The sequence below is a fragment of the Ascaphus truei genome, chromosome 1 (assembly GCF_040206685.1).
Source record: "Ascaphus truei isolate aAscTru1 chromosome 1, aAscTru1.hap1, whole genome shotgun sequence".
Taxonomy (NCBI): Eukaryota; Metazoa; Chordata; class Amphibia; order Anura; family Ascaphidae; genus Ascaphus; species Ascaphus truei.
In genome coordinates this window covers 336,166,556-336,189,483 of record NC_134483.1, presented here as the reverse complement: position 1 = coordinate 336,189,483, position 22,928 = coordinate 336,166,556, and the positions used below count along the sequence as shown (strand labels likewise).

At 45.3% G+C, this 22,928-nt stretch overlaps 1 protein-coding gene across 1 annotated transcript in view; it reads left to right on the top strand.

Annotated features, from left to right (window-relative positions):
• Nucleotides 1-22,928, top strand: part of LOC142498962 (transmembrane protease serine 11C-like) — a 48,316-nt gene that overhangs the window by 14,391 nt on the left and 10,997 nt on the right. Inside the window, exons 7-8 of the mRNA XM_075607662.1 lie at nt 13,209-13,265; nt 17,342-17,510. Coding sequence (XP_075463777.1) covers nt 13,209-13,265; nt 17,342-17,510 — 226 coding nt within the window. The remainder of the gene's footprint in view (nt 1-13,208; nt 13,266-17,341; nt 17,511-22,928) is intronic.

The window sequence follows — 22,928 nt, the reverse complement described above, 5'->3', positions numbered from 1 at the left end:
TCTGCACTCGGGCCTGCAAGGAACTTCACAAAGGCTATGTCGTTCTGGGATCCCGTCTGATCCGGTCCGGTGAATCCTTGCTTGGGGTCCGCCAGGGGTGGTCCCACCCTGAAGATAGTCTTTGTCTTTGAGCACCGACTTGGACCCAAGTCTCCTTTCAGGAATTGCAGCATCCGCTGATCCCTATCTAATCTTGGCACTACATGACACGGTCCCTAACCTAGGGCCTGTCCCTGTAGCACCACAAACTGGGGAGTGAGAGCCTCTCTGGGACCTAAGGGGTTAATAACCTGCTCCGTTCCCCTTACTCTTCCCAGTCCTGACTCTCCCTAACAATAACTAACGGGGCAGCTACGCGCTACAACCTACTGAATGCGTACAGCAACTTGCTGCACGCTAACCCTATGCCTTCTTGTCAGGCCTCACAACACTGCCAGCCGTGACCCTGACAAGACAGCCCACTAACGCACTAAGGGCAGCGTCCCTATCTTGGGCCGTCCCTCAGTGCTTACCCACTAACCTGGTGGGGAGTTGGGGCCTACCTGGGATGTAGGGGACCTTACGCGATGCAGGAGCTTCACTCACTCCCTGCACCCTTCCTTCCCCTTCTGCTCCGCTGCTCCAACTAACTGCGTAGCTGCAGCCCAAAACAATGTATCTCTTTCCTCCAGGGCAATCCTTCAGCCGTATTGGCTCCTATGAGGCACATGGTGCCTACCTCGCTATGCCCCATGGGAGTTGTAGTCCCATGGAGCCTAAAAACACATAGGGGCCGCGTGCGCTCCTTTCCTGTGCCTGCACTAACCCCTAATGGCCGCCGCAACCTCTCCTGCACCTTCCCTGCCCTCACGCGACTGTTCCCTGGCTCTAGGGTACCTTCTGCGCATGCGCGAACTGAGGCGCAATGGCGGCACCCTTACCACCCGACTCCGAGAGCGCCGGGAATCCTGTAACGCGCGTGCGGCCTTGGCAACCGGCCGCACGCGTCCCCGGCAACCCCCGAGCCGGGGCCTGACCGCCCTCACCCCTGAGATCGCCGCGCGGTGCCGCCATTTGACTCGGCTGCACCCGCGATCGTCAGCAAGGTGAGGGGGGTGCTGACAGGCTGGGGAGACCTGGCTACATAAATATAAACTGTGACGAGTCCTAAAGCTCAGTAATGGGACTTGTGTCTTTGTGTCTCCGTTACTGCCATTACAGCTGTGCTGTTAGAGAAAGCATGTCTTTGTATAGGTGACTTGATGATTGACAGCACAATTGGCTTTCCAGGGTGTAGATGAATGTAGAATGAGGTAGAGCTTGGCTAAATAAGAATGAGGAAGAACTTGGCTAAATAAGAATGAGGAAGAACTTGGCTAAGTAAGGCTGAGTGAGGTCAAATATGTGACAACTACAATTCAGTGCAGTCATGTACATTTATAACACAAACTGAGGCAAATATAATGCAAGTACAGGTTGTAATCCATTTGTTGCCAGAACAGAATAGATGCCTTTTGCTATTTATGCTCTGCTGACCCCTAATGGTCTTTAACCAGTGCACAAATTCATCAAAACACAATAATACACATACAAACACATTGCTTGCTGCATAGATATTACCACAATGATACACACATAAAGGCACTGATATGCAGTCTAAATATAGACACAATGAGGAGCCAATGCAGATTCACACACAGACACGCACGTGCTTATATTCTGCTGAACTTGTTAAATGTCTGGGCTTTTAACTTATATGGATAAGATCCATATAGATCCATGTTAGGGCAGGTCCATACTGCTGCGGGGCGCGATCACATTGCCTAAAGGCAGCGATCGTGCCCATAAACAGTGCGGGCGCTAGCAAGAGGGGGCAAGAAATCAGTTCAAACTGATTTCTTGGTGCGACAGGCAGGTCACGTGAGCGGTTCGCCCAATGAGGGTGAACCAGCTCCGTGACGCCCCTAGGCACGTCCAGCATGGACGGAAAAGACACCTGCTTCACGTATGTGACGTCACAGCCTTTACACGCCTCCGTGCGGGCGAAGGCTGTATGGCCTTAGAATATGTAATAGAGGATGTTGTGTGTGTAGAACTTTGTAAAGTGTAATGTAGACTAAAGAGGAAGATAATACTATGAGGTGCCCTGAACTGCAGTGTGCCTGGATTCGATTTCCTGTGTCCTTTTCTCTTTTTGTGGTCTTCAACCTACTGCGCTAGCCTACTCTGACTGCACGGAGCCTGCATTGCAGACATGGTTTCTACCTGCTTCAGCGTAGTGTAGCTCAGGCAGGTTTTCTACCTGCTTCAGCGTAGTATAGCTCAGTCAGTTTGTTACCTTTAGTCTCAGGGCTTCTCTGGCCTAGGCTGTAGTGAGGAGTAGAATAAGTGGGAAAAAGGATGCCAGGAACTTTTAACAGTATGCTTTCTTTATTGTCAGCAGGATCAGCATACCAAACAGCATAGACAGGACAGGCTTTCAGTATCTCTCTCATGCAGCAGTTCCCCATTTGCCTGTAGTTCCTCCCAGGACTTAACCCTGAATAGGAGTGGAGTAGGCTCAGCCACACGTCCATACTTAAACCTGGCAATGGCCCTGCTCCCTGCAGCATGGGAACCTCTGTGCCTGCACCAGGCACCTAGGACTCTCTGCCCCAGCACAATCTGAGCTGAACAGACCAGACCCCCTCCCCTTATCTACCAAGGAGGTGTCAACCTCTCCCACCCCCCGCCCCCCAATCCCTCGGCAGAACTGGATGTTCCAAAGCATCACCCCACCAGTCACATGACCTACCAGAATATTCCTAGCTCTGAGCCATGCTCAACGGACTAGCAGGTGCCTAAATATGGCAACAATATAACTTGCTTCTCGTACTCGCATGTAGGACCGTGTGCAATGGGTTTATCCCCCACACTGCCAGAGTGCTGCCATAGCCTTCATGTTAAAAGAGCCTGGTTTTAGCAGGGGGCTACATCTGTTTTTGATATTTTGGCATTAGGCCATTAATGGGTTCTGTCTCCTCAATTGAACATTGGTTGGGGACTGCTTCTTTTGCTGGGACTTTCCTTTTTTTATTTTATAGAGGGAGGCATACCAGAAGACTTCTATGACTTCCTGTGTCCCATCCCTTTATCCCTTTTGGATGTTACTGCTATTTAGATTTATTGTATTGGACTTTTTTCCTTTTTTATTGAGTCTGTTTATACACTGTGCTTGTTTTTTTCCCCACATATTACCACTTATTCTGTGTATACACTGTGTGTATGTGTGTGTGTGTATATATATATATATATATTGTGACAGAAACCAGGGGATGGTAATAAATTACGTATATAGGGCTCCCAGGATACTAGACAGTTTCTATCCTGTTTGGCCTGGGAGTGCAGCCTTATAATACATACACTCCATCCCACAGTTTGGCAAGCGCTGGAACTGAGGGATGAGAGATCCAGACCAGAGTTTGTCTGCTGCCTGATTTCTGTCACCTGTCATGCTAATTAGGAATCAGGTAAGAAAGACTGATCTCCTGTTTGCTCTGGTCTCCCCACAAGAGCCAGGAGGCTGGAAGGCTGCTGAACTACAGAGGGGAGAAGCCTCTTCCCCAAACAAGTTCAATCTTTCTGTTCATTTGTGTAAGACTGCAAAAGTACCGTGTTTTGTTGTTGGAAGTGGAAAAGCCACTTCCAACCCTGAGTCAGGGATATCTAAGTTAAGTTATCGCTCAGGTGAGCAGCTTTTGTTTTTGATCTGTTTTCTGTTGTATGCACTGTGGCAGTCTCAGTGCCTGGGACTGAATAAACCAGGCATAGCCTGTTTAAAGGAACAGTACGTGACGCCTCATCATTTAACCTACCCTAAAAGACCGTGTTCTAAACAGTCCCGGACAAACGACGGAGCTCCGGAGTAAGCCGTTTGTCACGTATGGTGGAGAATGCAGGCAGAGCACTAGGGGGTCTGCGGGTTGAAGAACTTTGAAAGAAAAAAAAAAAAAGAAAAAAAAAGTTTTTTTTTCATCCTCTGCAAACAAGATGGAAGACGTGGTGGGTGCGCTGGTACGCAATGTCGCTGCCCAGAAAGACGCGAATGAAACCCAGCAACAGCTGTTAATAGCCCAGCAAGAAACTAATGCAAACCAGCAGCAGACGAATGCAGCCCAGCAACAGCTGCTAATAGCCCAGCAAGAGATTAATGCAAACCAGCAACAGGCGAATGCAAACCAGCAACAGACGAATGAAGCCCTGCAAAACGCGAATGCAAACCAGCAAGAGACAAACCGCTTGCTGAGAGAGGAGCAACAGCGGTTCGCTCAGGGCTTACAGCAGGAACTCGAGATCCTGAGGGGGACTATCAGTAACCTTCCACTGGCAGCGGCAGCCCCAGTTCCGAAAATGACCAGGGCAAGCCACTACCTTCAGAAGATGGGACCCTCGGATGATGTGGAAGCCTATCTTCTCACGTTTGAACGCACGGCACAGAGAGAGGGATGGCCAGAAGCTGAGTGGGCTGGTCTAATCGCACCCTTCCTAAGCGGCGAACCCCAGAAGGCTTACTTTGATCTAGAGCCAGCCGAAGCTAACGTCTATGCAAAATTGAAGTTCGAGATCCTCGCCCGCCTCGGCGTAACCACGGCTGTTCGCGCCCAAAGGTTTCACGCATGGTCCTTCACGATGGATAAAGCCACCCGAAGCCAGATGTATGACCTCATCCACCTCGCCCGGAAGTGGCTACAACCCGAGATCAACTCAGCCAGCCACATGGTGGAACGGTTGGTCATGGACCAGTTCTTGAGGAAACTTCCCTCTGCCTTACGCCGTTGGGTCAGTCGGAGTGACCCCCACAATGCGGATGAGCTTGTGGCCCTCGTAGAGAGGTACAATGCAGCAGAAGAGCACCCGCAACCCACAGTCGTGGAGCAACCCCACTACCCGAGGTTCCAGGACTCTTCCAGAGACGGTAAAAGGGTACCGGGGTTAAGGGGCACTGAAGAGCGGCGACCACCTTCACGCAGCACCAGCAACAGTGGTTCGCACACTAAGGGCAATAGCCAACATGGGGAGCCGGGAAAAGGCTCTAAGTGGGACACAGACTATGTACCTAAATGTGTAAATTGTCATGAGAGGCGCCACACAGCAAAAATCTGCCCACTAAATGATGAGCCCATGCAATGCAACAGCGTGGAACCTTATTCGCTGTTGTCCCAATGTATGGGCCCTAGCCCAGAGGACCCCTTGAATAACCATCTGTGGGCATTTGTAAAGGTTAATGGTAAGAGGGTTCGGGCACTTCTTGACTCTGGGAGCATGGTCACACTAGTGTCCGAATACCTCTTGCCCATTAAGAAGAAACAGGGAAACAGTTCACAAAGAGTGGCAATTTGTTGTATACATGGGGATAATCATGAATATTCCACTGTTGATGTTTTTTTTGAAACAGAGTTTGGTTCTTTAGATTTCAAGGTGGGTATTGTACCCAAACTGGCACATGATGTGTTAATAGGGACCGACTTTCCCCATTTTCTAAAAATGTGGTCCCCCGCTCAGAATAGCGCCCAGAGTTCAATAGCGGACCATAACGAAGTATTAGAAGAAACAAATCCTTTCCCTTTTTCAGAAATGGAGGTTGACGAGGGCCCAAATAAGAAGGGGGAAAAGGAGGAGTGCTGTAAAATTCCCTTCCCCATCACTACTTTGGTAGGGAATACCCCAAATCAAGATGTTGAGCAGACACTTACCACCCCAGAACCGGATAAGACCCTCGCTGACCTAGAGGTCAGTCCTGTGAGTTTTAAGAAGGCCCAGTGGGAGGACCCCACATTAGCGGTAGCAAGGGGAAATATACGGGACCAGAATAGTACTCCTGGCCAACCAGATAGGTCACTTGCTTACCCCTACTTCGAGGTAGAGAACGATCTAGTATATCGGGTTGATAAAAGGAAATCAGTTACAACTAAACAATTGTTGGTACCACGGACATTCCGTAACGTAGTATTACACCTCGCACATAGTCATCCATTGGGGGGACACCTAGGGGTGGAAAAGACAAAAGAAAAGGTTCTCCGAAGCTTCTATTGGCCTGGGGTTCTGGCAGAAATTACGAATTATTGTTCCTCATGCCCAGAATGTCAGATCACCGCCCCGTTCAAGGCGTACCGCAGCCCATTGGTACCCCTTCCCATAATAGAGGTACCATTTGACCGGATTGCTATGGATCTAGTAGGACCCCTAATAAAGTCTGCTAGGGGACATCAGCATATATTGGTAATATTAGATTATGCCACCCGATATCCGGAGGCAGTTCCCCTACGTAGCACCTCTGCTAAAAACATAGCAAAAGAGTTAGTAGTTCTGTTTTCCGGGTCGGGATTCCTAAAGAGATTCTATCTGACCAGGGAACACCATTTATGTCCCAAGTAACAAAAGAGCTATGTAAACTCCTAAAAATCAAGCATCTCAGAACCTCAGTCTATCATCCACAAACAGATGGTTTAGTGGAAAGGTTCAATAAAACCTTAAAGAGCATGTTACGGCGGGCAGTTGATAAAGATGGGAAAAACTGGGATTGTTTGTTACCGTACCTGTTATTTGCCATTAGGGAAGTTCCCCAATCATCCACAGGCTTCTCCCCATTTGAACTATTGTATGGCCGACACTCAAGGGGCTTACTGGATATAGCCAAAGAGACTTGGGAACACGAGGTTACCCCTTACAGAAGTGTAATAGAGCATGTTGCCCAGATGCAGCACCGCATTGCTGCAGTCCTACCCATAGTGAGGGAACACATGGAGAAAGCTCAAGAAGCACAGAGGAATACGTATAATAAGGGTGCTAGGGTCAGAATTTTTTTTCCAGGTGATAGGGTACTAGTTCTGGTTCCCACCGTGGAGAGTAAATTCCTTGCTAAATGGCATGGGCCATATGAGGTCTTGGAAAGAGTGGGAGAAGTAAATTATAAGGTAAGACAGCCAGGTAGGAGGAAACCTGAGCAAATTTACCATATAAACCTACTCAAGCCCTGGAAAGATAGAGAAGTCTTGTTAACCCTAGTACCCCCAGGTCCGTCAGAGAATCAAGAAACTGACCCAGAGGTTAGCATAGCTGAAACCCTGTCTGTTCATCAGAAACGAGAGGTTCAGAATTTAGTGAGAAGAAACAAGGAAATCTTCTCTATACGGCCAGGTAGAACTAGCGTAATTGAACATGACCTAGTCTCTGAACCGGGGGTCCGAGTTAACCTTAAACCGTACCGAATCCCAGAGGCCAAAAGAAAGGCTATAAGTTTAGAGGTTAAAAAAATGCTAAAACTAGGTGTAATTGAGGAATCCCAAAGTGGGTGGAACAGCCCTATAGTCTTAGTCCCAAAGCCAGATGGTACAACAAGGTTTTGTAATGACTACCGGAAACTAAACGCGGTGTCAAAATTTGATACTTATCCTATGCCCAGGGTAGATGAACTTGTAGAGAGACTGGGCAAAGCCCGATATCTCAAAACCCTAGACCTAACAAAAGGGTACTGGCAGGTTCCCCTCACAGAAAGGGCAAAAGAAAAGACAGCCTTCTCAACCCCAGACGGCCTCTTTCAGTATAAGGTGTTGCCTTTTGGCTTACATGGAGCTCCCGCCACATTCCAAAGAATGATGGATAAAATTTTAAAACCACATGCTCGGTATGCTGCCGCCTACCTGGATGATGTGGTAATCCATAGTGAAGATTGGCAATCCCACCTTCCAAAGGTCCAAGCTGTGCTTGACGCAGTCCGGTCTGCTGGACTAACTGCTAACCCCGCTAAATGCACTATTGGTCTGGAGGAGGCCAAGTATCTGGGATATTCTATTGGCAGAGGTTTACTCAAGCCCCAAACACTCAAAGTGGAGGCGATACAAAATTGGCCAAGGCCAGTTACAAAAAAACAAGTAAGGACCTTTTTGGGGTTAATTGGGTACTATAGAAGGTTTATTCCCAATTTTGCAACTAAGGCAACCCCACTAACTAACCTCACAAAAGCAAGAGGACCGCTAATGGTAAAGTGGTCCCCCGAAACCGAACAGGCCTTTAGAAGCCTGAAAGAAGCTCTCTGTGCCCAACCAGTGTTGGTCATACCTGACTTCTCCAAAAAGTTCGTAGTCCAAACCGACGCATCTGAGGTAGGGCTGGGGGCGGTACTCTCCCAGGAGTCTCAAGGTGAGGAGCACCCATCCTTTATTTAAGTAGGAAACTAAATCCCCAGGAGAAAAATTACTCCATAGTAGAGAAAGAGTGTCTCGCAATAAAGTGGGCTGTAGAGACGCTCAAATACTACCTGTTGGGGAGAAAATTCCGGTTGGTCACAGATCATGCACCCCTTACCTGGATGTGTCAAAACAGGGAAAAGAATGCTAGAGTGACCAGGTGGTTCCTAAGCCTACAACCCTTTAAATTTTCTGTGGAACACAGGTCAGGGCACAAACATGGCAATGCTGACGGGTTGTCAAGGATGCACTCCCTAATATCCATGGTCGCTCATCCCTCGAGGTCTGAGCTGGGGGGAGGATATGTGACAGAAACCAGGGGATGGTAATAAATTCCGTATATAGGGCTCCCAGGATACTAGACCGTTTCTATCCTGTTTGGCCTGGGAGTGCAGCCTTATAATACATACACTCCATCTCACAGTTTGGCAAGCGCTGGAACTGAGGGATGAGAGATCCAGACCAGAGTTTGTCTGCTGCCTGATTTCTGTCACCTGTCATGCTAATTAGGAATCAGGTAAGAAAGACTGATCTCCTGTTTGCTCTGGTCTCCCCACAAGAGCCAGGAGGCTGGAAGGCTGCTGAACTACAGAGGGGAGAAGCCTCTTCCCCAAACAGGTTCAATCTTTCTGTTCATTTGTGTAAGACTGCAAAAGTACCGTGTTTTGTTGTTGGAAGTGGAAAAGCCACTTCCAACCCTGAGTCAGGGATATCTAAGTTAAGTTATCGCTCAGGTGAGCAGCTTTTGTTTTTGATCTGTTTTCTGTTGTATGCACTGTGGCAGTCTCAGTGCCTGGGACTGAATAAACCAGGCATAGCCTGTTTAAAGGAACAGTACGTGACGCCTCATCATTTAACCTACCCTAAAAGACCGTGTTCTAAACAGTCCCGGACAAACGACGGAGCTCCGGAGTAAGCCGTTTGTCACAATATATATATATATATATACATATACATATACATATACATATACATATATATATATATACTTATTTGACGTTTTGTGTTCAGTTAAATATTTTTCTTTTACGTATTCTTGTATTGGACATTACTCTTTGTGTTTTCAATATGTTCTTCAGAGGGCTTTTGGGGTCCGTCCTATTGTTCCTGTGCACGTTCACCCTATTTATTGCCATTTATTTCTTTTAGGGGTGCGGTCTATACCTTATACTTTTTATGATAGTTTACTGTGTCCATTTCTGGCATGGGTTGCAGACCAGCAAATAACAATGCCGGTGTTAAACCATTGCTGATTTACATTATAAACCTTTTATAGAAAGACACGATCATTACCATTTGTAGTACAACCTGGAGGAAAGGAGGGAGTGAGCATTTTCATAAATAATCTTTGTTTGGTTTCACCCATGTATCCTGTATTATAGCATTTTGTGCTTTCACAGTAGTAGACTACAGTAGAGGTCCAGCATGTGTATGCTTCTTGGATTTTGAAAGGGTTGTGGGGTACAGAACGTGTCCACTGTGAAGATTGTGGTATCTAGTACCTTCTGTTTATGTATTGCTACTATACCCAATGAAGGACCACGTAAGGTTGAAAGCTTGTAACTTATCAACTATCTGTTGGACCAATAAAAGGGATCATACTACAGTATCTACTCTGTCTCCCTCTTTTGCTACTTAGCCACTTGGAAGAAAGGACTACTATAGCTACCCATTCTTCTTTCTTTTCCTAAAGCAACAATTCCTGTAACAAGCAATCAAGAAACATACTTTAAGTATACTAAAGGGGCTTCTGGAATTGTAAGTTCTCACTTAAAGGCTATTAAATACACAAAAAAGGCTCCCAGTTGTTGTGTTATAGTAGATGGTAACAAAAAGATTATAACACGAATGTGACTTGTGATGTCCAGAAAGTCTCCCAGTGTTCAGCCATGGTTTTAATAATATTCAAAAAATGTTCCACCTAAAAAAATTCAACTGGACTCAACCAATAACAAGAAGAAGCCAATCAGGAGTTCCTACCTGAAATGGAAAGGGATGATACTTGGGCATATCCCACTGGCCTGTTCCAGCAACATTAAAGATACTGATTGGGTTACTGGATGCACTATTTTGTATGTATCAGGGAACTCATAGTGTAAGAACTTTAATTGCTAAATTGCTGAAAGATTTAAACTTCGATAAATATAACAGTCAAAAAATATATATATATATATAAACCAATTTAGCATTGGTCTTGAAGAGAACAAGAACATGATTTCTGGGCTTTGCTAGATGAGATCAACTGAATCCTTCTTTTTCTTGTCTCAAATTTCCTTTCAGTTGTTGGTTTATGCAAGAAGTGCATCTTTCTTTGCACAGCTGGCTTTATTGTAAATGGGTTACATGAAAGCAGAGTTAGGAGAATACAACAGACTAGATGAACCTTCTAAAAAGCTCTCATGGTTGTCTTAGAGGCACAATCCCTATTAGTTTACAAATAAATCAGATTTTGTTAGCGTAACCATTAGATCAGTGTTCATGTAATCATGTTTACAGTTGACATGTTGCTGTTTCAGTTTATTTGGAAATTAAGAGAGATTGTATTTTCATCTGGGACTCTGAATTGGGATTGCTTGTTAATTCAGTGTTTTCTACCCCCAAGCCACTTCCGGACCAGTAAAAAAATAACATTAAAAAAAATAAAGGATGTACAGTAAGAGAGAGAGTGGCTTTGTCTATGCTGCAAGCTACTGCTCAACACATAGTGATATAATGCAAATTCTTAAACGTGTAACCGCCATTGTCTCATTTTATTCCAAGGAGAGTCCATACCTTTAAACAACATGTATATTTTATACTTCTATTGCTCTGACAATGTGTGCTTGTAAGAGACAGGCAGAGGTGCAACCAGGGAGACATATTTGGGGGAAATAATTTTATTCAGCCCGTAGCTTTTAAGCAATACCGTTTAAGGAAGAGCACAAATAAATAAACAGCCCTTCCCTTTGTAAGGGCTAACTCCCTCTCCCAGTCACTATCTGCAGGGCTGGGAGGATAGGCCTCTTGCCAACTTATGACTGTCAGTCTCTGGGTTGTGTCCATTGGGGGGCCACCCTTTTGTAGAGTCCAGGGTCCGTTGTGCCCTGGAGGTAGAAGTCTGGTTGCAGTGTGTCTTGCAGGCAGCACAGTCCTTCTGTGCTCAAGGCAACTGTTTCTGTGAGGCTCTTACTGGTCACACAGTCCCTCTGCACTCAAGAGATCTACTGTAGTTCAAGCTGCAGGCTTTTCTACCTGTCTGATGAGCCAGGTGGAGACTGGTTATTTGTCTGTAGCTGCAATTAACCAGCTCCCTGCTGGATTCCCAGACTAATACAGACTAATTGAAGCCCTTTTAGAGAGGGGTTAATGCCATGTTATAATGCTGCTTTCCACAATGTATACATACAACATCATAAGGATGGCAGCTAAGAGAACAGGTTCTGTCATTGCATTCTGATATAAATAAGCAGCATAGAATTGTTGCAGTAGCAATTCATTGTGCTAGATCTTTTGTAGATCTCTTTAGCTTACTTTTTGAATAACATTCCACTGTACTTAAGCCCTCACCATCTGCACACTTTACTTGTTTTGTTTTCTTCCAGATGACCCACAACATTTCTTTATAGAAAACAAAACAATAACTCTTTTCTTGCGAGTTGTGAATACATTTTGTTTACATTTAATATGCACCATAGAATAATTTTAATAAATGGCCATTAAAACTGATCACAACCTGAAGAGGTAATCCCCAGAACTAATTAAACTGAAATCTTTCTGAATTTGAATAACTACATGGATCATGTACTGTTTGTTTTTAGTTTATGTCTTTACTAATTATCTTTTGCTGTTTCATGTAATGTAAAATGCATCTACTAGAACTAGATGCAGATCTGGGTTGCCTCACATAATCTTTACCGAGCTTGTTTCTGGAGATCCCGAACAATGGTTAGATGGTTATTTACACAGCATGCAGGTCAAATGTTCCAAACATGGGGTGACAAGCATGAAATACTTTGGTACCTTAAGACATTATGGGGCCTAGGGTAATAGTCACATCTTTATTGGGCGCCAATTTTTATGATTGCAAAGTAGTACAAACCTTCAACTTGTATATACAGTATGAAAGCTTAATATATAAATGATGCAGACATTGTTGCTTGAAATACATTTTGACGTTTTGCTTCGTTGAATACCTGATTGATACAATTTAAATGAAAACAGAATCATGTGTATTTTGTATTTATAATCTAATAGAAATACTGTGAAAAGAATAAATTTTTGTTAACCTATATAATAAAACATCCATGCTGCATCAAATACATTTTTGGCTGATACATAACAACTTATTTCTGCCCCAATAATATAAACAGACTTTTTAGGGTTTATGCGAGGTACAACTTGGCAAACGATTTTTGTTTCTTGCACACACATTCTTTTTAGTGCACAGCATTTACATCTGTACGCCTACCACAGTCCTTTTCTGTGTGCCCAAAAAAATGAAACAAAATAATTTGACAGCAATGGCATAGATTAAGACATTTGAGTTCAGTACATAGATGCATAAGATTTAATTGCACCAATTTTGTACCAGATAATCAGTTTGTAATGCAACTAGAGTTTCTCTATACACCCCAGTCCTTTGTCTTTACCAATAATATACTTAAGAAGTCTAGGAGGCAGATTTACTAAGCAGAATTTGTGCAGCTTTGCAACAAGAAAACTTGCACCAGATGCATCAAAGCAAGAAAAAAAACCATATTGCTTTGTATTGGACTTTTTGAAACATCAAATACTTTTTTTTATTTGCTGCCTCGGAAAATTTTGATACATAACCCCTTATTTCTCCAACATAGATACTTTCCAATAATTGTGTTTTATATTGGCCAGTATGTACTCCCTACATCCAATACCCTTAGTAATATCCTACAGGAGCATGTGTGCCCTTGTATTCAATGCTAGTGTTTGTAGATGGGCAGCTGCTATTAGACATTCTAATAATGTGTTTTCATTCAATTGCATTTTCAGCTCCCGCCACCAGCACCACCCCCACCCCCACTCAGACCACTGAAGAGAATTTTACAGGTGTGTATCAAGTGGCTACAATGACATTTTCTGCAAACTCAACTATTAACATACCACAAGCGCTTAGGATTTTCTATTTACTGTAACAGTGTTATTTATAAATTACTAAAGCAATAATATGATTCACTTTGCAAATGCCTTGTGCTGTAAAAGACAAAGGGAAAAGTGATTCTGGCAGCAGCGTTTAGGATAGATTGTAGGGGAGACAGGTGAGAGGCAGGAAGGCCGGATAGCAGGAGGTTACAGTAGTCGAGACGGGAGAGATTGAGGGCCTGTATCAGAGTTTCAGCAGGAGAGCAACAGAAGAAAAAGTGTATTTTTGTAATATTGCGGAGGAAAAAAATGTTTTTAGCTACATTTTGAATGTGAGAGAAGATTGTGAGAGGAGTCAAGAGTGACCCCTAGGCAGCGTGCTTGTGATACTGGGTGTATGATAGTGCTTCCAACAGTAATGTAGAAGGTGGTAGTAGGGCCAGATTTGGGAGGAAATATGAGGTGCTCAGTTTTTGACATGTTAATTTTAAGTCGGCGGAGGGCCATCCAGGATGATATAGCAGAGAGACATTCAGAAACTTTGGTCTGTACAACATGTGTAAGGTCAGGGTTTGAAAAGTTAATTTGTGTGTCATCAGCATAGAGGTGATATTTGAACCCAAGAGATGTGATAAGATCACCTAGATATATTGTGAAAAGAGAGGAGGTCCTAGGACAGAGCCCTGGGGTTACCCCACAGAGAAATCGATAAAGGAGGGGGAGGTTTTGGCAAAAGAGACACTGAAAGTACGAAGGGAGAGGTAAGAGAGATCAGGATACAATTTTGCTATAGATACCAAGAGTATGGTGAATGTGAAGGAGAAGAGGGTGGTCCACAGTATCAAATGCTCCAAAGAGATTGAGTAATATGAGCAGAGTGTAGTTACCTTTGGCATCATGGAGCTCATTAGTTATTTTAGTGAGGGCTGTTTCAGTGGAGTGAGCAGTGCAGATTCCAGATTGTAGAGGACTAGGAGAGAATAGGTGGTGAGAAAATAAAGAAAGTGAGAGAATACAATGCGTTCAAGTAGTTTAGAGGCAAAAGGCAGGATAGAGAAAGGACGATAGTTAGAAAGACAAGTAGGGTCAAGCTTGCTGTTTTTAAGTAATGGTAGAACTGTTGCATATTTGAAGGAGGACGGAAAGGTACCAGAGAAGAGGGAGGAGTTAAAAATATGTGTGAGCGTAAGGATTAGAGTAGGAGCAAAAGGTTGTAGTAGATGGGGTAGAGGGCAAGTGGTAGAGAGAGAAGAGGAAATCAGCAACAATACATCCTCTTCTGTGAGTGGAAAAAGAGTCAAGGAAGGCAGGAGGAGAGTTGGGTTGCGCTTATAGTGCCAGCGACGCAACGTCGCGTCAAAACAAATGCATTGCCGCTGTCACGTGTGCTTATAGTAAGCGCAACGCATCGCTGCGACGGATCGATAGCTTGGTCGTGATCACTGGAAGTCATCTCTATTTCATTTTTCCTGCAACCGCAGCCTGACGTTACCGTCGCGTCTCTGGCTGTATAAGCGTTGCCTTAGGAAGAGGTGTAGGATGGGAGGAGGATACAGAGGGGATGTCCAGACATATAGTTTTCACCTTTTTCATGAAATAGTCAGCAAAGTCCTGAGTGGAAACTGAGGGAAAAAAACAGGTAGCAGAGGATGGTCTGAGTAGGGAGTAAGACAGAGAAGAGTCGGCGTGGGTTAGACTTGTGTGTGTTGATTAGTAAAGAAAAGTAGGTTTGTTCAGCCTGGGAGAGGACATAGTTGAAACAGGATAAAGTATATTTGTAGTGTAGAAAGTCTGTGAGAGTGCAAGTTTCCTCCATAGACGTTCAGAGGAACGAGTGCCGGAACACAGCACGCATGTGTGACAATTTAGTAAGGGTCTGGGGTTAGAAGGGAAAGAATGGCAGAGAGAAAGAGGGACATGTCGATCAAGAGAGGAGGATAGGGCAGAGTTGTAGTTCCTGAACAGATTGTCAGGGTCTGAAGCAGAGCTGAGAGAAGAGAGGGAGGAGCACAAAGTGGAATCAAAAGTTGGTAGGTTAGTAGAGTGCAGGTCTATGCAGAAATGAGTGGTATATAGAGGTGGAGAAGAGGAGAAGATAGAGAGAAATTTAGATGAGATGATGTCAAAGTGAGGAAAGGGGGAAATGTAGAAATCAAAGAGAGAATTTTTTTTTGTTTGTGAAAACCAGGTCTAGGTAGTGGCCATCCTTGTGTGTGTTGGCTGCAGCCCACTGTTGAAGGCCAAAGGAACGGGGGGGGAGGGAAGCTGGGCAGTGTGAGCCTCAAAGGAGGGAAAAGAAAGAGAGGAAGGAATAGAAAGGGTTCAGATTTGATCATGTTGGCTCTGGATTTATGTTTGTGGACTGAACAGTATGACTTTAGATGGTAGTTTTTCCCTGTAACACCTGACCTGTGTTTTTTTTGGTAATGTGTCCTTCAGTTGTGTTTATTTTTGTGCCAGGAGCAAAAGCCAGCAAGATTAGTAACGAATCACAATGTATTCCAGCCTTCCAACGTCATAAATAACATTGTGACTCACAGATAGCTGCCTTCTGACTCATGAGTAGAAATCAGGACACCTCAGTTACCACTAGCGAAGAATCACATTTCTTAACATTATGAAGGAATATTTTTCAAATAACTTAGTCTGCTTTTAAGCGCCTTGTTTGAGTATCTCACACAACTGTGATAGCTATACAGTGTGTATACAGTAAGACCATAATGTAATCTCATGTTGGCCAATTCAAAGGTATCATAACCCAGCGGTGCGCAAACTGGGGGGCGCGCCCCCTGGGGGGGGCACAACATTGTTTAGGGGGGACGCAGGCAGCAACGGCAGGCGCAGAGAAAAATGCCATCTGTAGCTGCAATTTCTCTTTTGGCCATTAGGTGGCGCTGTGCTACACAGCAGCATCAACTTCTTGCTTCTTGCATCAGCGTGGTGAGTGTGTGTAACATGGGGAGGGGGGGTGAGTGTGAGACTGGGACATGGGGAGGGAGTGTGAGACTGGGACATGGGGAGGGAGTGTGAGACTGGGACATGGGGAGGGAGTGTGAGACTGGGACATGGGGAGGGAGTATGAGACTGGGACATGGGGAGGGAGTGTGAGACTGGGACATGGGGAGGGAGTGTGAGATGGGGAGGGGGGTGAGAGTGTGGGGGGGTGAGTGTGACATGGGTAGGGGGTGAGTGTGACATGAGGGGGGGCACTGGTGGGAGGGAGGGAGAGAGAGAGACACTGGCGGGAGTGAGAGAGACACACAATGGCTGGAGGAAGAGTGAGAGACACTGGGGGGAGGGAGAGAGTGAGAGACACTGGGGGGAGGGAGAGAGACACTAGGGGTATGGAGAAAGAGAGAGACACACTGGGGGGAGGGAAAGAGATAGTGGGGGAGGGAGGGGGAGACACTGGGGGGAGGGAAAGAGAGAGTGGGGGTAGGGAGGGGGAGACACTGAGGGGAGGGATAGAAAGACACTGGAGGGGGAGTGAGAAATACTGGGAGAGGGAGAGAGTGGGAGAGGAGTGGGAGACTGTGGAAGAGGGGAGAGAGGTCCTGAGAGGTCCTAATGTGGCGGGAAGAGAGAGATTAATAATACAGCATAAATGGGGACGCTATTAGTCAAATGTCATAATATTTATTTTTAAGTGATTTAATTTGTGTTATAAATACTTTTTATGTAGACGCGTGGCGGGGGCTTTACAAAGCTGGTTCGCAATCATTGGCTGAACCAGCTCACGTGCGCTGACGTCATGTGATTTTGATTTACATCAGGCAGGGGGAGCCCGAGAAATTTCATGGATGAAAAGAGGGGCTCAGCATAAATGTTTGCTCACCCCTGTCACAACCCACTGTAAGATTAATCTATTTTCATTACACTTAATACATACTGTTTGACTTGTACACATTTTCTATCTGGCTAAAAGTGAAAGTAAGAAACTTCATTATGTGTTCACCTTGATCGTGTAACGTTTGGTAACAATGACAGATTTTGTTAAAAATATATATTTTTAAAACTCTTGTACTTGTAAATCTTTTGAACAGGTTGTGGCAAACGAAGCCTGGATCCTTTAAGCAAAATAGTTGGAGGAACAAATGCATTTCTGGGTGCTTGGCCTTGGCAGGCCAGCCTACGACAGAATGGTAACCACAAATGTGGAGCCACTCTGATCAGCAATACCTGGCTCGTTACGGCTGCTCACTGCTTTGATATGTAAGATACCTATGTTTTTTGTTACTTAGTGATAAAGCCAAACATTCATATTTGTCAGGTTCCTCCATACAATCTCTTTAGTAGGAAAGGTCAAATGTTCTTCCCAAGTCTATACAATGTGCAAAACAAAAGGCAAGCGTCTTTAAAAAAATGCGACTACTGTCTGTGTTAACAGGTTTATAATTTCTTGAAAATCTTTGGGGCATACCTTTTCTGACCCCATTTTAGGAAGCTTCATGCATTATCTATTGTATACTTTAAAAACAGAAAGGGTGACTGTTTTTGTTAAATGGATACCGTATCTCTTTTTCTTTAAAAGAAGAAAGTGTTAGTTTAAGTAAAAAATTATTACTTTGGGTTTCTACAAAATAAAGCAGTGATAATCCTAGTTACTGCCTAGTTCCATCACACCCTGATCACTGTGTGTAAGTGAGGGTTTCATTCACCCATAATCTGTCCAGTGCTCTGCAGCACAGAGAACACTTGTGTGTGTGCTGGATGAAAGCTGTTTCATTTGTTACCTCTTAATCCTTGTCGTGCACCTTCACACCCACACTGTGTCAGTGAGTGACAAGCCGGCTCATATTGCGGCTGCAGAGGGATTGTTTTTTACCTTGAAAGTTCCTCTCAAGAACCAGAAAATGGAGCTCAATAGATGAACAGACATGGTGCACAAAGACCAAAGACTATTTTTTTAAATTGTATTTAGCAGCCATCTAAACCTTTTTTTAATAACTGAGATACTTTTCAGATGATGATGGTGCTGATTTTTTTTGTGCCTATAAATACATATTTGTGAATTTTGTGTGTATATTGGGTGCATGTTACTGTTTTATGTGGGGCAGTAGTTGTATAGTTATGGAGAAAGCTTCAGATTCAGTGACAGTTTTTTTGTGACCTTAGGCAAGTCACTTAAGACCATATTTACTAAGCACTGCTCTTCCATGACGCCATACAGCACCAGACCTTTCACAGGCGATTCAAAGAAATGGGTGGCTGTAAGGTGCGTTTCGACACCGGAAGTTGCTTTGTGGCAGAGCAGCGCTTCATAAATATGGGGTTTTATCTAATTCTGGTTCAGGATCCAACATAAATATATAGAACAATGCCCTGTCGCTCAACCTTAACATCAAGTCTTAAATTCTGTTGAGTTTGTGCTTGGGGTGTATCAGGGAAAAGTAAATAGGCATATATACATCTAATGATAATGCTCAGATAGAACAATCACCAAGGAAGGTTGGCAAAACTCCCAGAGAGACTTCAAAATGAAAAATCTATAAAATTTTATTAACACACAATGAGACAATGTGAACTAATATATACGGTCTATACTACACTGTATATATTAGTTCACATTGTCTCATTGTGTGTTACTAAAATGTTATTGTTTTTTTAATTTTGGAGTCTCTCCGTGAGTTTTGACAATCTTCTTTGGTGATTGTTCTATCCGAGTGTTATACTCTGGGACTATTGAGTCCACGCATCTGTAGCTCATTTTTTTCTGTGTGAGTGCAATACATATGGGAACTCTTTTGTGACCCTTTTGGGGACTCATTACATGTATATACACCAACATGAAAATGTAAGATCTTGGGGACAAGGCTTACTGTATATCTGTTATTGCAAAACGTAAGTTAAACATGGAATTTTGGTACAAAAGCAGCTTCATCTGTTGAACACAGACACCATGGTGCCAAGCCTAAGGGGTAGTCCCTCCTAGAACCAAAATGAAATAATGGCAGTGGCATGTTTCGTGGGTAACATACTGTATATTTGACTGATACTATTTTTTTTCATCATATAAATATTTAAAAATGTTTTTTTTTTAATCTTTTAATGGTTCCATGGTAATTAAACATTTTTGGAGCATGCTGACAATGTGTACCTAATCTCTTTTGTGATACAACTGTAAACCTTTTTGTATATATCGATATGTTGGTGGTTAGTGGCTCCTCCCTACGAGGGTTTAAGCTCGCCCCTCCCGACTTTCCAAGTAACCAGGTCTTTTTCATGCAGCTGGTTGGGACAGATCCAATGTGATCATTTTTCCTCTAATTATAGAGGTAAATAAGAATTTGAATCAGTTAGTATTAGGAATTGCAAATTTGGTCATTCCTTGATGTGGCTTGCAGGCTTAAAATGCTTTGGCCAAAGGTTTTAACTAAATTACCCTTTTTCAAGAGATATATAGGTATTTCACTGTGTATTTTTGTCATATTGGATGTAGCTCTGGGCTTCTCTGTTTTTTGTTGTATATATTTAGCCATGCCCAGTAGCACTCCAATTGAGATATGTATATGTATGTATGTGTAACGGGTATTCCCTATGAATACAACCGCTACTACCTGCTGTGCAACCTGTGTGGCTCTCAGGAGCCTAAGCCTCCGCTTGGGGAACCTGGGGTACATGCATGTTATACATCTCTGGGTGCAACGCCTCCACCTGGGAGGGATCCCAACGGAGTGGGAGGAGACCCTCACAGGAAACAACCACACAAAGCGAGCAAATATAAAACAGGACTGGCTTTACTGCATAGCAAAACATATATTATCACACATCACATAACCATGACTCCTCTCTAGAGGAGCCACATGTGGTGTCACACAGCACGCTAACCACTATGCGCCACGGCGGACGCTAACCACTCTGCGCCACGGCGGACGCTAACCACTCTGCGCCACGGCGGATGCTAACCACTCTGCGCCACGGCGGACGCTACAACCTCTAGGCATCACGGCGGACGCTAACCTCCCACAGAGTGACCCCACCCTGTGTCCAGTAACCCCCACCCAAATGTCTCGCACTCCCAAATGTCAAACACCAATGTTTGTATATATGTGTGACTGCGCAGCCACTATGTCTGGTGATTAGGCCTTGTTGGTGCACGTGAATGGTAGGTTACCTGCCCGGGGCTCCAGCCACGCGTACCGCGATATCACTGGAGATCCGCCCGATCCGACGTTGTCCTCCACACCGCGTTGGGTGAATTCCAGCGCGGATAATATCACCTTAGTCCCAGGGTTGTAGGTGGTGTTCTGAGCCCAGAACCCACCTCGCAGGGCCGCACGGATTCAGCACTGTGTCCCTGACTAAGCAACCAATTAATGGGGCAGTGTCCCTATCTAGGGCCTGTCCCTAAGCTCCACAAACTACTAGGTGGCTCAGGACCTAACTGGGACCTTGGGGGCTGCTGGCCTAATGCAGAGGGTCACTGACCCCTGCATCCACCTCTTACCCCTAGCTGGTCCGGATCCTGACTAACTGCGTGGCTGCAAAACCCCGCGAAATGTATCCTTTCTATTCCCAGGCAATCCCTCAGCCCTATTGGCTCCCTGGAGTCATGTGGCTCTGCCCCTATGCACCCTGGGGACTGGCAGACTCTTCTCGCGCATGCGCGAGCTATCTGGGGCCTTCCCGCGCTGTCTGGGTCACTGCGCATGCGCAACAGACCTAGCATGGCGGCGCCCTGCTCACCGGCCGCCGGGGACCCCAGCAACGCGATCGCGGCCTCGGCAACCGGCCCAATCGCGTCCCCGGCAACCGCCCGACCGCGCCATAGCAACCGGCCCAATCGCGTCATAGCAACCGGCCGCAACACACACCGCGCGCTCGCAACGGGGAAGGAGGGGGTGAGTGCGCGAGGGGGGACCTGGCTACATCCTCCCCCTGGTGAAAACTCCAACGTCCTCGCTTGGACCACATAACTTCCCAACAATGTACAAAAATTATATAATAAAAAATGCAGTAACTATATAACTTAGCACAGGTAACTCTAAACGAGATTGCATAACTCGTTGAGCATCACAATCACAGACTGTATCTTACTACGAGAACACTGCTGAGCCTCATAATGGGGTGCCCCCATTTGATCGTAGGTAACCCGAGTTGGCGGGTACCTGACTCGTTGACTCCGTCGGAGTTGTTCTTCGGCAACTCCCTCGGGGGAGTAATACGCATAGTCCTGAGGCCTACCTCTTCCCTTGAGGGGAGAAATGTCTCTGAGGGTACAAAACACGGGCTCTGTGGATCCAAAGGCTGGCCTGTTGGTGCCATTGGCCTATGGGGCCCTTTACCCGTAGCTCCTTCGGGAGATGCCCCTTCTGCGGGATGGTCCCTTTGAGAGGGTCCCTCCATAGGGTCTTCACCTCATATACGCCATCTCTCCACCGGTCCGCCAGTTTATGTTTTCCGGGGATTCCCAAATTACGAAGTAACACTGCATCCCCAGGACGTAACTCTCGATACTTGACTTTATTGTCATATCGTCTCTTGTTACCAGCATTCAGTTTGGCTGTAGACTTCTCAGCCTGTTGGTAAGCTTGTTGCAGACTGTCTTTTAGCCTTTGCACGTACTTAAAATGAGTGGTATTGAGTATCCCGTCCGTTGATACTCGGAGACGCACATCTACTGGAAGTCTGGCCTCCCGCCCAAACATGAGGAAGTACGGGGAGAACCCAGTGGACTCATGGCGAGTACAGTTGTACGCGTGTACCAAAGTTTCTACATGACGACTCCATTCTGTTTTCTGCATTCCCTTCAGGGTTCCAAGCATGTCCAACAGGGTCCTGTTGAATCGTTCAGGTAAAGCATCTCCTTCAGGGTGGTACGGAGTCGTCCGGGATTTGGCGATGTTCAGCATTTTAAGTAATTCTCGGATCAGAGTACTCTCAAAATCTCGCCCTTGGTCGGAGTAAAGTCGGTTTGGAAGACCGTAATGAACGAAGAACTTTTCCCATAGAACTTTCGCGACCGTGATAGCCTTCTGGTCTTTTGTGGGGAAGGCCTGTGCATAGCAGGTGTAATGGTCCGTGATGACCAGCACATTACCGATTCCTCGACTATCAGGTTCGATACACAGGAAGTCCATACACACCAGGTCCATTGGACCAGAACTCTTAAGATGGGCCATGGGAGCTGCTCGGGTAGGTAACGTCTTGCGTTGAACGCACCGGGAACAACGGCGGCAGTGTTGTTCCACCGCTTCCCGCATCTTGGGCCAGAAAAACCAGTCTCGGACTAGCCCAAAAGTCTTCTCTACACCGAGATGCCCGTGTTCATCGTGTAGAGACTTCAACACCATATATCTCAAGTTTTGGGGTAGAACTAGTTGTCGCCTATCAGGGTGGTTATGATATTGGACTACCCTATAGAGCAAACAATTATCTATCTCGAACTTGTCCACCTCACGCATGAGTAACGCGACCAGATCTCGGGGAGCACTCTTCAATAGAGCGGGGTTCTTTCGCTGAACGGCTTGTCGGATGATGCTGATTACTGGATCTCTTAATTGATAGTCCACTAAGTCTTTCCATCTTATGACTTTGTCCTGGGTTATGTTCATCCCTGCGGGGTCGCAGTAGGCAGCAGGGATCGCCTGCGACTGGCACCCTAACGAATTGGCAACTCTTAGTTCAGAG